The sequence below is a fragment of the Ranitomeya imitator genome, chromosome 1 (assembly GCF_032444005.1).
Source record: "Ranitomeya imitator isolate aRanImi1 chromosome 1, aRanImi1.pri, whole genome shotgun sequence".
Lineage (NCBI taxonomy): Eukaryota > Metazoa > Chordata > Amphibia > Anura > Dendrobatidae > Ranitomeya > Ranitomeya imitator.
The window spans coordinates 119,170,093-119,186,667 of NC_091282.1; the positions used below are offsets into that span (position 1 = coordinate 119,170,093).

Below are 16,575 nucleotides of genomic sequence, written 5' to 3' on the forward strand. Positions count from 1 at the left end.
TACACCTACAGATTGAAAACAGCCTTTATTCGGCCAAATAAATAACCAAACAGTCCTTTCTCCAACACAGATAAATAACAAAACAATCTGGTCTTACCATCTTGATATTAACCCCTTTACCCCCAATGGTGGTTTTCACGTTAATGACCGGGCCAATTTTTACAATTCTGACCACTGTCCCTTTATGAGGTTATAACTCTGGAACGCTTCAACGGATCCCAGTGATTCTGAAACGGTTTTCTCAAGATATATTGTACTTCATGTTAGAGGTAACATTTATTTGATATTATCTGTGTTTATTTGTGAAAAAAAAACAAAAATTTGGCGAAAATTTTGAAAATTTCGCAATTTTCCAACTTTTAATTTTTATACCTTTAAATCACAGAGTTATGTCACACAAAATAGTTAATAAGTAAAATTTCCCACATGTCTACTTTACATCAGCACAATTTATTTTTTTTGTTAGGTAGTTATAATGGTTAAAAGTTGACCAGCAATTTCTCATTTTTCCAAACCTTTTTTTTTAGGAACCACATCACATTTGAAGTCACTTTGAGGGGTCTATATGATAGAAAATACCCAAGTGTGACACCATTCTAAAAACTGCACCCCTCAAGGTGCTCAAAACCACATTCAAGGGTGTTTCACAGGAATTTTTGGAATATTTAAATAAAAATAAACATTTAACTTTTTTTCACACAAAATTTACTTTAGCTCCAATTAGTTTTATTTTACCAAGGGTAACAGGAGAAATTGGACCCCAAAAGTTGTTTTGGAAAGTAGACCCACTAAGGAACTTATCTAGATGTGTGGTGGCTAGTGTTGAGCGATACCGTCCGATACTTGAAAGTATCGGTATCGGATAGTATCGGCCGATACCCGAAAAGTATCGGATATCGCCGATACCGATATCCGATACCAATACAAGTCAATGGGACACCAAGTATCGGAAGGTATTCTGATGGTTCCCAGGGTCTGAAGGAGAGGAAGCACTCCTTCAGGCCCTGGGATCCATATTAATGTGTAGAATAAAGAATTAAAATAAAAAATATTGATATATTCACCTCTCCGGCGGCCCCTGGACATCATCGCGGGTAACCGGCAGGCTTCTTTGTTTAAAATGAGCGCGTTTAGGACCTGAGGAATGACGTCGCGGCTTCTGATTGGTCGCGTGCCGCCCATGTGACCGCAACGCGACCAATCAGAAGCCGCGACGTCATTCCTCAGGTCCTAAATTCCTAGAATGAGGAGTTTAGTGCCTGAGAATGACGTCGCGGCTTCTGATTGGTCGCGTAGCGGTCACATGGGCGGCACGCGACCAATCAGAAGCCGCGACGTCATTCCACAGGTCCTAAACGCGCTCATTCTAGGAATTTAGGACCTGAGGAATGACGTCGCGGCTTCTGATTGGTCGCGTCGCAGTCACATGGGCGGCACACGACCAATCAGAAGCTGCGACGTCATTCCTCAGGTCCTACGCGCTCATTTTAAACAAAGAAGCCTGCCGGTTACCCGCGATAATGTCCAGGGGCCGCCGGAGAGGTGAATATATCAATATTTTTTATTTTAATTCTTTATTTTACACCTCACTATGGATCCGATACCGATACCCGATACCACAAAAGTATCGGATCTCGGTATCGGTGACCACTTTGACCCCCCAAGTGCTTCACAGAAGTTTACAATGTAGAGCCGTAAAAATAAAAAATCATATTTTTTCACAAAAGTGATAATTTTGCCCCAATTTTTTATTTTTCCAAGGGTAACAGAAGAAATTGGACCCCAAAAGTTGTTGTGCAATATGTCCTGAGTACGCTGATACCCCATATGTGGGGGTAAACCACTGTTTGGGTGCATGGCAGAGCTTGGAAGGGAAGGAGCGCCATTTGACTTTTCAATGCAAAATTGACTGGAATTGAAATGGGACGCCATGTTGCGTTTGGAGAGCCCCTGATGTGTCTAAACATTGAAACTCCCCACAAGTGACACCATTTTGGAAAGTAGACCCCCTAAGGAACTTATCTAGATGTGTGGTGAGCACTTTGAATCCCCAAGTGTTTCACTACAGTTTATTTAACGCAGAGCCGTAAAAATAAAAATTCATTTTTTTTCCACAAAAATTATTTTTTAGCCCCCAGTTTGGTATTTTCCCAAGGGTAACAGGAGAAATTGGACCCCAAAAGTTGTTGTCCAATTTGTTCTGAGTACGCTGATACCCCATATGTGGGAGAAAACTACTGTTTGGGCGCATGGCAGAGCTCGGAAGAGAAGGAGCGCCGTTTGGAATGCATACTTAGATGGAATGGTCTGTAGGCGTCACATTGTGTTTGCAGAACCCCTAATGTACCTAAACAGTAGAAACCCCCCACAAGTGACCCCATATTGGAAACTAGACCCCCCAAGGAACTTATCTCCATGTGTTGTGAGAACTTTGAACCCCCAAGTGTTTCACTACAGTTTATAACGCAGAGCCGTGAAAATATAAAATCATTTTTTCCATAAAAATTATTTTTTAGCCCCCAGTTTTGTATTTTCCCAAGGGTAACAGGAAAAATTGGACACCAAAAGTTGTCCAATTTGTCCTAAGCGCACTGATACCCCATATGTTGGGGTAAACCCCTGTTTTGGGGCATGGGAGAGCTCAGAAGGGTAGGTGCACTGTTTTACTTTTTCAACACAGAATTGGCTGGAATTGAGATCAGAAGCCATGTTGCGTTTGGAGAGCCCCTGATTTGCCTAAACAGTGGAAACCCCCCAATTTTAACTGAAACCCTAACCCAAACACACCCCTAACCCTAATCCTAACCATAGCCCTAACCACACCCCTAACCTGAACATGCCCCTAACCCTAATCGCAACGACACCCCTAACCCCAACACACCCCTAACCCTAATCCCAACCCTAACCACACCCTTAACTCCAACACACCCCTAACCCTAATCCCAACCATAACCCTAACCACACCCTAACCCTGACACACCCCTAACCCTAATCCCAACCGTAAATGTAATCCAAACCCTAACCCTAACTTTAGCCCCAACCCTAACTTTAGCCCCAACCCTAACTGTAGCCCCAACCCTAAGTGTAGCCCTAACCCTAACTTTAGCCCCAACCCTAACCCTAACTTTAGCCCCAACCCTAACCATTACTTTAGCCCCAACCCTAACCCTAACTTTAGCCCCAACCCTAACTTTATCCCCAACCCTAACCCTAATGGGAAAATGGAAATAAATAAAGGTTTAAAATTTTATTATATTTCCCTAACTAAGGGGGTGATGAAGGGGGGTTTGATTTACCTTTATAGCGGGTTTGAAGTGGATTTTTATGATTGGCAGCTGTCACACACTAAAATACGCTTTTTGAGAGCTATAATTTTTCCATATTTTGGTCCACAGAGTCATGTGAGGTCTTGTTTTTTGCGGGACGAGTTGACGTTTTTATGGGTACCATTTTCTGGCACGTGACATGTTTTGATCGCTTTTTATTCCGATTTTTGTGAGGCAGAATGAACCAAAACCATCAATTTGTGAATTTCTTATGGGAGGCGTTTATACCATTCCATGTTTGATAAAATTGATAAAGCAATTTTATTCTTCAGGTCAGTACGATTACAGCGATACCTCATTTATATTTTTTTATGTTTTGGCGCTTTTATACAATGAAATCTATTTTATATAAAAAAATAATTTTTGCATCGCTTTATTCTGAGGAGTATAACTTTTTTATTTTTTTTACTGATGATGCTGTATGGTGGCTATTTTTTTGCGGGACAAGATGTCGTTTTCAGCGGTACCATGATTGTTTATATCCGTCTTTTTGATCGCGTGTTATTCCACTTTGTGTTCGGCGGTATGATAATATAGTGTTGGTTTTTGCCTTTTCTTATGGTGATCACTGAAGTGGTTAACTAGTGGGATAGTTTTATAGGTCGGGTCGTTACAGACGCGGCGATCGATACTAAATAAAAGTACTTTTATTGTTTTTATTATTTAGATAATGAAATGTATTTATTGGAGCAATATATATATATTTTTCATTATTTAGGATTTTTAATTTTTTTTTTACACATGTAAATTTTTTTTTCCTTTTTTCCTTTGTCCCAGGGTGGGACATCAGTGATCTGACAGCAGTGCTCCAGGCTGGCTGGCGCCAGCTCTGAGCAATCGCTTGCAAGCCACCTCCCTGCAGGACCCGGAAGGAGCCCCGTGGCCAATGCTTCCCTATGCCGTCGGAATGCTGCGATCATGTTTGATCGCAGTGTTCCGTGGGGTTAATGTGTCGGGAGCAGTCCGTAACCGCTCCTGGCACATAGTGCCGGATGTCAGCTGTAATAATCAGCTGACCCCCTGTGAGTGCGGCCGATCACCTATGAAGTACTATTCCGTCCATGGGAAGTAGGGCCCGGGTCACATGGACGGAATAGTACGTCTAATGGCAGAAATGGGTTAAAGGTACCTTTCATGCTGCAGTACAGACTATCCACCAGCTGTTTCTCCAGCCTCAGCACACACAGGTGCATTTTATTAGGACAGTAAAACCAGTACTGGAGTATGGAAATTACCTTTCTCACAAAGGCTATTTTGGTCACTCTTAAATCCGGACCCAAAATCCAGTCAACCTAATAATCATCTCAGTATGTCATCAAGGACCTTACCTTCTGCCTTCTTACATTGGTTTAGAAATTGCTTGACTGTGCATTACAGGGACTGCCTATTAATTTCAATATCACCGTAATAACTGGGCAAATCTGCATGTTACCTGAATTGGAGCTGAAGGACTGAATTGTATTATTTACCATAAGCTAGAAAAGGAAGTCATGGCAATAGTGGCCACAGAGAACTGAGTTTGGTTATTCAGTGACCAAAAGATTTATATAACCAATTATTAGGGACACAATTGATGAGCTCCTAAATTAGCCCTTATCTGTCCCCTCCCCCACCCAAGGACATGTAGTGTATAAGAATACACAGGCTAGACTAACAAGGAAAGATGTACACAGATAAATGAAAATACCAGTCATATAAATATGTACTCACAAACAACAGAGTGGAGCACAGGGAAGTAAAGGAAGCAAAAAACAAATAGGACAGGGTGAGAATATGCACACAGACAAATCACTAAGCAACGCTTTTTTGAACAACACTCCAAACACCTCCTCAAACAACCTACACCTCTAACTTCATTACCAGGCAGTGTTAAACTAACGCTGGCAAACCTTGGTGAGTATATATAGCAAAGGATAGTGGCCAGCACTGAAAAGCTGGTGCCATCAATGCAGGAAAGCTTCAGGAGCTCTCAACTGAACAAATTAACCCCTGCATTGCTAGCAGAAAGCTGCACTGTTTAATATGATGGTGTAGTACTTCTTACCAGTGTATGAGTAGGTATGTGAAATTATTATTATTATTATTTATTGTTATAGCGCCATTTAATCCATGGCGCTTTACATATAAGGAGGAGTATACATAATAAAAACAAGTACAATAATCTTAAACAATACAAGTCATAACTGGTACAGGAGGAGAGAGGACCCTGCCCGCGAAGGCTCACAATCTACAAGGGATGGGTGAGAATACAGTAGGCAAGGGTAGAGCTGGTCATGCAGCGGTTTGGTCGATCGGTGGTTACTGCAGGTTATAGGCTTGCCGGAAGAGGTAGGTCTTCAGGAAATCAGACACCATGGTCATCTGGACCTTCTCTGTCACGATAAACCTGTGGCTATAGATACCTAAGCTACTGCAATGCCCTCCACATGGGGTAAGTGTCATAGCGAATTAGAAGAACTATACTACATTTCTGATTGGAGGTATTTGCTAATATTATTATTACTACACCTATTAGGATTTTGGAGATAGGAATACTCATTTAGGGCCAGGCTTATTAGTGAAAGACTGATGTAATTCCCTGATAAGCTTCTCAGCACTGATGTTATTAACTGCCACCCACGATTTTTCCTCAGTCCCATAACCTTTCCAGTGTACTAGATATTAGGACTAGATAAGGACCTACCTGACTCATCAATCAAGCATCATTTTAAACTTATACTCCAAACTGCCTCTAACCAGAACAGGAGGTTTACATATTGGATTACCAACAAGATATACAGCCAAATGGTATGTTAAAGGAGAATCTGTCGGTAGGATCAACCCTCATAAGCCATATATATGGGAAATTAGGTAATAGAAAGTTGAATAAATTGATACCTCGATACCTGCGATCTGATATTTTATTCCCGAAAAATCCATGTTTTTCATATATGTAAATGATTTTTTCAGGCTATGGACAGGAACCTGATCTGCATGAGAATCTGCTTTCAGGCCTTATTTTAAATAAAAGGGGGCATTACCAGTGTGAAACTATTGCATAGTTTGGTCGCAGAAGAAACTTGTAAGAGTAGATCATATGAGGTAATTCAACTTTTATCTTCACAGAACATGAGGTACATGCATCAGTTTCTTAATACAGCATAACAGGAAGTTTAAAAGACCTTTTACCAGAGAGAAAATGAAATCAAAGTACAACAAGTATATGCATTACATTCAGCTAAGCATATAACAATAACAACATCGCCATCTACTGTCAGAAAAGTGTAAACTCCTCCTGCACACAGATAAGTCTGTATCTGAAAAAATTCAAAAAACATCTTTGGACTAGGGAAAAAACAATTCTGTGTGAAACATATATTCCCTTTAAAATGGGATTTTACTTAATATGATTATTTAAAAAACACCAACCCAATGTGTCAAAAACCATGCTAAAAACACAAAAAAGTAGACTAGGTAACCCTGGTATAACCCTAAATAACCCTGCCTAGCTGTGGAGGTTGGCATCCTAAAAGATTCGATTGTTTGACGCCCCACTCCGCGGCGTCTGTACCAATCTGTCCTTAATAAATCCTGTGGGCTGTGGCTAATGCAGGTGGGAAAACAAACAGCTTTAAAAGAAATGAAAATATTAATTGCAGGGAGATATTAAGTCAATATAGCTCTAGGGTATATACATAAAAAAAACTCAGGGTATACTAGAGAGTATAACTCTTGATAAACATATGGTATATCCCTCTGTTAGAGCAGGAAATAATGTCCCTGCAAAAAAAACATGCAAACACCTTTGAAAAGCAGTGGTCAAATACAGAGCTGTCTGATCCACAAAATATGTGTATAATTTACATAGATAATTAATTACTCATAGAATCATAGAATGGTAGAGTTGGAAAGGACCTCCTGGGTCATGTGGTCCAACCCCCTGCTCAAAGCTGGATTCACTAAATCATCCCAGACAGATGTCTGTCCAGCCTCTGTTTGAAGACTTCCATGGAAGGAGAACTCACCACCTCTCGTGGCAACCTGTTCCACTCATTGATCAACCTAACTGTCAAAAAGTTTTTTCTAATAGCTAATCTGTGTCTCATCCCATTCAGTTTCATCCCATTGCTAGTCTTTCCTTGTGCAAATGAGAATAAAGATGATCCTTCTACAATGTAAAAGCCCTTGAGATATTTGCAGACAGCTATTAAGTTTCCTCTCAGTCTTCTTTTTTGCAAGCTAAATATTCCCAAATCCTGTAACCATTCCTCATAGGACACGGTTTGCAGACCGGTCACCATTCTGGTCGCTCTTCTCTGAACTTGCTCCAGTTTGTTGATGTCTTTTTTAAAATGTGGTGCCCAAAACTGGACACAGTATTCCAGATGAGGTCTGACCAAAGAGGAATAGAGGGCAATAATGATTTTGCATGATCTAGACTATATGCTTCTATTAATACATCCCAGAATTGCATTTGCCTTTTTTGCTGCTGCATCACACTGTTGACTCATGTTCAGTTTATGATCTATTAGTATACTCAAGTCTTATTCACATGTGCTGTTGCTTTAGCCCTATTCCTCCCATTCACTATATGCTTTTTTCATTTTTATTGCCCAGATGTAGTACTTTGCATTTTTCCTTGTTAAAAACCATTCTGTTAGTTGCTGCCCACTGCTCCAATGTATTTATATCTTTTTGAATCCTCTCTCTCTTCTGTAGTATTAGCTATCCCTCCAAGCTTTGTGTCATCAGCAAATTTAATCTGTGTACCCTCAATTCCTTCGTCTAAATAATTGATAAAGATGTTGAACAATACAGGGCCCAGGACAGAGCCCGTGGTACCCCACTTGAGACATTCTTCCAACTGGATGTGCAGCCATTTACAACCACTCTTTGGGTCCGATCACTAAGTTAGTTATGAATCCACCTAACAGTTGCCTTGTCCATTCCATACTAAGTCATTTTTTCAGTAAGGATGGTGTGACATACATTATCAAATGCTTTGCTGAAGTCAAGATATACTATATCTATAGCATTTCCCTGATCCATCCAGTCAGCGATTCTGTCATAGAAGGAAATTAAGTTAGTCTGACATGACTTATTAGTTATAAACCCATGCTGACTCCGGTTAATCACTTCATTCTTATCCAGGTACTTACATACATGTTGTTTAATAATTTGTTCAAAGATCTTTCCTGGTATAGAAGTCAGACTTACCGACCTATAGTTCCTTGGGTCCAACTTCTTCCCTTTTTGAAGATAGGAACAATATTTGCTCTTCTCCAGTCTTCTGGGACTTCTCCTGTTCTCGAAGAATTTTCAAAGATTATTGAAATTGGTTAAAAAATGTATTCTGCTATCTCCTTCAGTACTCTGGGGTGTAACTTATCTGGACCTGGAGACTTGAATTAATTTATGTTAGCTAAGTGTTTCCTTACTATCTTTCTGTTTATAGATATCCTGGATTCTTCTATTCCTTTAATAGGACAGTGAAGATCAGTTGATGCTAGATTTCCTTTCTGAGAGTAAATAGATGCAAAATAGGAATTTAAAAGTTCAGCCTTCCAAACATCCTTTCTAACCATTTCATCATTTTCGTCCTGTAAAAATCCTATAGCATCTTTGACTTTTCTTTTACTTTGGACATATCCCCCAAATCCTTTTTATAGCTTTTGATGTCTCTTGCAAGCCTTAATTCATTGTCAGTTTTAGATAATCTGATTCGTGCCCTGCAGGCTCTGCAGACAGCATTATATTCTTCTTTAGATATGCCTCACTCTTTCCATTTGATAAACATTTCTTTCTTCCATTGTAAAATGTGTTTAAGTTCTGAATTACTGATAAAGTTCATATAATTAATGAAAGGGTTGCCACAAATGGGGGATTTATCCCATCCATAAGGATTCCCCCCGTCCATGCGGTTTATCAGGAGGCCCGATGTGGTTTGTGTTATGCCACAAATATGAGGTGCCCAAATAGAGGAAGCATAACATCACCATCTACTTTTATAAAAGTGTAAACTCCTCCTGCACACAAATAAGTCTGTATCTGTTGCATATCTGCCAACAGAAACATGTAACTAATGAAAAACAATAAAGGTGAACTTTGTTTTCTTGCAAAAACATTTTTTGCAGCTCTGCTGAATTGTAACAACATTGCCTCCCTGTTTGCCTGTGAGATGGAAGTTGAAGCTGAGAGGAACCTGCAGATGTGTCAGGTATAATCACACACAGCTCTGCAGTGAGATCAAGAGAGCAGACAGCAGCCATCACACACCACACAGGTAACTCTCACTTCATGTAAAATGACCTCCAGAGGCAGAATCTCATGCAGATCAGTCTCTGGTCAATAGTCCTGAACACCTCATTTAGATATAAGAGAAACATGGAATCCCTTTAAATACATTAGTTATCCATAAGGAAGAGAGAAGATTTAAACAATGCTACTGGACTAATTACCTCAATTATTTCATATGGACAAATGTACTTGGGCCTAGCTTAGCAAAGAGGACCCTAAGTTTAATATTTTTAGTTAATAAACTCACTTTGTCCCCAACCTCAAAACTGGGCCCATCAGTATATATTTTATCAGCAGAAGTAATTTTTTTCATTTTCCTAGATTTCCTAGATAGATGTAAATGCACAATGTTTTAATGAATAACTTACTTTAAGGGGTTATCCACTGCTAGGACAACCCCTTCTCAATGTAAATGTTTGGTGTCAATAATATAAAAAGCTTATACTCACCTGATACATGAGCCTGGTGCCCAATCAGCGCTGGTGTCACTATACCTGCCTTCGGACAAATCATGAGGAAATGAGAGTAGCTACAGCCCTGACTTCCTCTTGATGCTCTATTTGTCCAAAGGCTAGGCAGTAACATAGTTAGTAAGTAACATAGTTAGTAAGGCCGAAAAAAGACATTTGTCCATCCAGTTCAGCCTATATTCCATCATAATAAATACCCAGATCTACGTCCTTCTACAGAACCTAATAATTGTATGATACAATATTGTTCTGCTCCAGGAAGACATCCAGGCCTCTCTTGAACCCCTCGACTGAGTTCGCCATCACCACCTCCTCAGGCAAGCAATTCCAGATTCTCACTGCCCTAACAGTAAAGAATCCTCTTCTATGTTGGTGGAAAAACCTTCTCTCCTCCAGACGCAAAGAATGCCCCCTTGTGCCCGTCACCTTCCTTGGTATAAACAGATCCTCAGCGAGATATTTGTATTGTCCCCTTATATACTTATACATGGTTATTAGATCGCCCCTCAGTCGTCTTTTTTCTAGACTAAATAATCCTAATTTCGCTAATCTATCTGGGTATTGTAGTTCTCCCATCCCCTTTATTAATTTTGTTGCCCTCCTTTGTACTCTCTCTAGTTCCACTATATCCTTCCTGAGCACCGGTGCCCATAACTGGACACAGTACTCCATGTGCGGTCTAACTAGGGATTTGTACAGAGGCAGTATAATGCTCTCATCATGTGTATCCAGACCTCTTTTAATGCACCCCATGATCCTGTTTGCCTTGGCAGCTGCTGCCTGGCACTGGCTGCTCCAGGTAAGTTTATCATTAACTAGGATCCCCAAGTCCTTCTCCCTGTCAGATTTACCCAGTGGTTTCCCGTTCAGTGTGTAATGGTGATATTGATTCCCTCTTCCCATGTGTATAACCTTACATTTATCATTGTTAAACCTCATCTGCCACCTTTCAGCCCAAGTTTCCAAATTATCCAGATCCATCTGTAGCAGAATACTATCTTCTCTTGTATTAACTGCTTTACATAGTTTTGTATCATCTGCAAATATCGAGTGAGGTAAGCCCTGATTGGGCGCCAGGTTCGCATGTCATAACAACCGCATAAGAGCCCCAGGAGTGCAGGTGCCGATAACACTGAAATGGCACTGGCACGGAAAGGTGATTATGAGCGTTGACAAAATAACACTGTTTACTGAATCTGTCCACCACCACCCAGATAACAGTTTGCCTTTCACTGGCAGTGGGGAACAGGAATTTAGGATCTTAAGTAGCCAGCAACCGTGCCCATGGGGAGACAAAAGTTAACCCCTAAGTTATCAGCCTAGATGGCCCCACAAGTGCCAGATACTTGCACAGGACCATTGCAATGTTGCCCTGTATGGCCTGCAATGAAGCCAAGGAGCAGGGTAGCAAAAGAAATAGAAGAGGCAGGCCCCGACATGGATGTCACATAATAAGAGATACTGTCCCTTATTCATTCTTCTGGCATTTGTCATCCAACTGGTCTTGGTTAGACTGTTTCCTCATGGTACGTTTGTTTTGTTTTTTTCTTAATATTTCTATGTTCAGGTATTTAGATTTAGGACTCGCAAGTATGAGGACCCTTGACGTTGGGTTGCAAGCTTCTTTATTTTGGCCAAAATTTCAACCAATATCTCATTTAATGTAGTTATCATATGCATTATTATCTTTTCATCTTTTTTGCGCTTTTTACCATCTTTTTGCAGGATGCGGCTGGGCCTCTTTTTGATGGCTGAGTACACTGGGGCATCAGTCCTATTGTTGTGCAGGTTTATCATGCTGGGCAGCCCACCTATTATAATGTTTTGGGCGTTATCAATTGGCTGCGAACCAGACACCTTACATCACACATATTTATGTGAATGGCGTCCTACACAAGCCCTATTAGTGTGCATGTTTTTCTACTAGGCAGCCACCCACTCCATAATTTGGTAGGTTTGTGAGTGGCTGCTTTTATCAGTAGGTTGCACCTGTGCTGCCCCAGCCTATATAATGGAAGCCGGCTGCATCCTGTCAGTGCATTGGTCATCCAGCTGGTCTTGGTTAGGCTGTTTCCTCATGGCATGGCTTTTTCTTCCTCTGTTCAGGTATTTAGAAAAGGGGTATTTCCACAGTAGGCACATAATTTACCATGATTGTCTAATAGATTTGGGTTCCATTAGACATGAGTGAAACAATTCTTAATTAACCAAAGTCATCATAAATTTGACACAAAAATTGAATTCACCATAGAGATTTGTGTGAGGCCTAATGCCATAGAATCTGATAAGTGGCCAAAAAGATGACCCGAGGTAGTGAGCGGGGTGCCTGGTAGTGAAACAGCAGCACAGGTGAGGGGCAACCCTAGGAATTTAATTTTCCATCCATTTCAAACGAATCTTCCCACCAAAAAATGTGGGAAATTTGTTGAACTTTTGGTCCCACTTCATTGGGACCCTATTTATCTTGAGAATGAGGTGCTGTCTTGCACTGCTGGGAATTCACAGGTGGGCATGTTTATGAAACTCTTGCCAATGACTTCTAGGGACATTTTGAAAATATTTTCTGAACTACCATCAAAGTAAATGAGCCATGTATGCGGGCCACTCTCCACCGATAGTCTCGCTAGACTAGGAGCTTTTCTCAAGATGAGTGTGGGTCCCATAGATGGGATCTGCATCTATTAGACAATTACGTTCTATCCTGTGGATATGCCATAAATGTCTGCACTACGATGCAATATATTTAGCTGTTGACAATTTGTTAAAAGCCTTTCTGCAACAGAAAACAAAACTGAAAAGACAAAAAAAATGTATTTTCTATAACCTATCAAATAATGTATGGAAATACATATAGATTAATTTAGGGAATTGGCAAGTACTTTGAGCTATAGTTGTGGCACATTAAATGCAGTGACAGTAAATCTCACAGACTTTATTCCCAGCAGGAGCTATACATCAGTCAGTAAACACATGTACGATATTATTTTCATGCTGTTCACATTTCCTCAACATTTTTTGATAAGCATCGACTGAATGCATTTTCCAGAATGTTATATTTTTTTTCCTTTAATAAAACATCTGCCCAACATTTTTCATTTCACTTTGGGCTTTACAATCTGGACGCTTAAATTCCTTATTACCTTTTTTTTTCTCGAGGAAACATTTGGTGCATTTCCATTAGTTTAGCTTCCTGTAGGCTACTGGTGCCATTTTTATAAACTGGGTAAATTAAATTGAACAGAAAGTCATGAAAATAATATTCATCAGACAACAAGAAAGTTTTATTAAACTTTACATATTAGATTGGTCTTATGCAACATAAAAAAAAAATCTCTGTTGTGTCTGCCATTTTGCTCAATACATGTAATTAACATACATTTTCAGAAAATAAAAATATATAGCAAATATTGCTAATCCAATATTCCTGCTGTTACATAATACCTCAGCCATCTTACCCATCATATCCCTTGTGGATCAGAGCAATTAGCAGCCCCAGGTTCTCTCATTTATTACAGCTAATCACTGGAGGTACCAGCAACTTTAAACTCTATGAGCAGCTAATTATTGGGGTATCATTCTAATAAAAAAAAAGTAAATACTAATTGAAAAACCTGTGTGGAGATAGAAAGGACCACCCTAACATGTGTTTCGCATTTAGCTTTTCCAGGGTGGTGTGGGGGATGTCCTTTATGAGCTGTTAGGCTCTATGGACCGAATACTGATCTGCATGAGAATCTGCCTCCAGAGATAATTTTACATGAAAGTAGACGTTACCAGTGTTAGTCATGTAGATCAGGAAAGCAGACTGTCAGTCACTACATGTCTCACACTGGTAATGCTTTCTTACATTTAAAGTAATATCTGGAGGCAGATTCTCAGGGACATCAGTGTCCGGCTCATTTTACATATTAAAATATTAAGAAATATGTGGATTTCTCTGGAGTAAAACATTGGATCGCAGATATCAAGGTATCACTTTATTCAACTTCCTATGACGTACATGCCAATATAGACGACTTAGAAGGGACAATCCTACTGATAGATACCCTTCAAGTTAAGGTTGCATCTCGTTCACGGAAACATATAAATTGCAATGCAATACAAAGCTAAAAACACTGAATTGATTTAGTTTGATCCTGTTCCAGTCATTGCCCTCAACTTCTAAAAGAAAAAACAGTTTGCCACCATGTGAAACCAGTCCTGCAAATAATTAGATTAATGAAGCTCAATGAGAAAGTGTTCTGTCATAATAAGACACTAATAGGTTGTGTTCACACATTGAGATTGTGTTGCATTTTTTGTTGGTATCTCGGCGCACTATGTCCCAGAACACAGCGAAATATTTCTGGGACATAGTGCGCCGGTGCATGCGCACTAATGCTTTTCGGCTTTGCCCGCAGTTGGGCAAAGCATACTGCTCGTGCGCAAGGCAAGATTGCATTGCGCACGCGTGTTCTACAGAGGAAATCAAATCAAATTCAATACAATATTGTGGCCAGCGGGAAAGGAAGGGGTGCATGAAAGGAGAGAAAACACCGCCCATCGGACCGTAAACAGAGCCCGCCAAATTCAGGTGACAGAGTCCCTTTAAAATTGGTTAAAGCACTAGAACACAAATAACACCTTACCATAATGTGGGATTATGGCCCATGCCATGGCTGAAGCATATATTCCTCCAATCATCCAAAACATACACAGCCAACTGAGATGTTCTCCTCGCTTTTCTCTTGCAAGAACTTCTGAAAAGTAGGAAAATGCTGTTGGAAGTGCTCCGCCAATTCTGTAAAGATTATGAGATATGTCAATTCTAAACATGTTTTCTATAAATATTCACATTCTATACATTAATTTTAGACATGCAACAAGTTTAAGTAATTCTAAAAAAAATAATTTAGGAGCTCATAGATTAATATTGACGTTGAATTGTGTGTTATTTATCACCTGTCCAAATTCCCATTATCTAAAGCATGAAAAATTGGTATTTTCGAGCCATCATAGACTCAATAAAGTAGAGCTCCACATCATTAATCATAGAGAAAGATCCAATATTATATGACAGCTATGATTGTAATTAATTATTTTTGGAGTAGATTTGTCTGTGAGCTATAAAAGCCATGAAGTTTTGCGACAATATAAAAGATCACATTGATCTTTAGCAAAGTATTTTACGCACAATCCTCTGTAATAGATAAAATATCAAATATGGCTAATGTTCAGATCAAGCAATGAAACTATCACTCACAAATCTGATTAATGCATGAATAAGGAAACCCTTAATGGACAGTGGAATTTTTACCATAGCTATCAGGCATTGATGCATATCCTAGTTCAGGGGTGGGGAACCCCAGGCCCCAGGGCTATTTACGGCCCTTGATGACCTTTTATCAGGCCCCCGAGCAGATTCTCAGGGACCGCATTCTTGGGCAGGGAGGTATATTTTGTGTTGTGAGTTCTGTTTTTGGGCTCCCTCTGGTGGTTACTGATGGTACTGGGTGACTTGTCTTTCCTGGGTCTCTGGGTTCCACCTGTTCCATCAGGATATGGGAGTTTCCTATTTAACCTGGCTTTGCTGGCATTTCTTCGCCGGTTATCAATGTATCCAGTGTGTCTTGTTACCTCTGCTCCCTGCTCCTAGAACCTTCTGGTCAAGCTAAGTTTGGATTTTCCTGTTTTGGTGTTTTGCTTTATTTGGTTTTTAGTCCAGCCTGCAGATATGTGATTCTCTGCTGCTGGTTGCTCTAGTGGGCTGAAATTGCTCCTCATGTACCATGAGTTGGCACATGAGTTCAAGTAATTTCAGGATGGTTTTTTTGAAGGGTTTTTCGCTGACCGCGCAGTTCACTTTTGTATCCTCTGCTATCTAGCTTTAGCGGGCCTCATTTTGCTGAAACTGTTTTCATACTGCGTATGTGCTTTCCTCTCATCTCACCGTCATTATATGTGGGGGGCTGCTATTTCTGTGGGGTATTTCTCTGGAGGCAAGAGAGGTCTGTGTTTCTTCTAATAGGGGTAGTTAGATCTTCGGCTGGAGCGAGACGTCTAGGATCATCGTAGGCACGTTCCCCGGCTACTTTTATTTGTGTGTTAGGTTCAGGGTCGCGATCAGCTCAGGTTCCATCGCCCTAGAGCTTGTTTGTATCTGTGCTTGTCCTTTAGTGATCCCCTGCCATTGGGATCATGACAGTATAACCGGCCCACAAAGTGTTAATTGTATTGGCTGAAGTAGGAGGATAAGTAGTCTGAGGAAGGTTTTTTTTTTTTTTTTTTTTCCCTCTTTCCCTCAGAGTTTGCTGCCTAGCCTTATTGCAGCCTGGCTACTTCCTCCTCCTCTTAATCTTTGAATGGCTCTGATCTCAGCTGTTTATCATGGACGTCCAGAGTTTGGCTTCCAGCCTGAATAATCTTGCCGCTAAGGTTCAAAATATACAGGATTTTGTTGTACATGCTCCTATGTCTGAACCTAGAATTCCTGTCCCAGAGTTTTTTTCTGGAGATAGATCTCG

General features: G+C 40.2%; 1 protein-coding gene across 1 annotated transcript in view; it reads right to left on the minus strand.

The window, feature by feature from the left end:
- Window positions 1-16,575, minus strand: part of SV2C (synaptic vesicle glycoprotein 2C) — a 364,181-nt gene that overhangs the window by 100,448 nt on the left and 247,158 nt on the right. Inside the window, exon 4 of the mRNA XM_069750127.1 lies at window positions 14,701-14,852. Coding sequence (XP_069606228.1) covers window positions 14,701-14,852 — 152 coding nt within the window. The remainder of the gene's footprint in view (window positions 1-14,700; window positions 14,853-16,575) is intronic.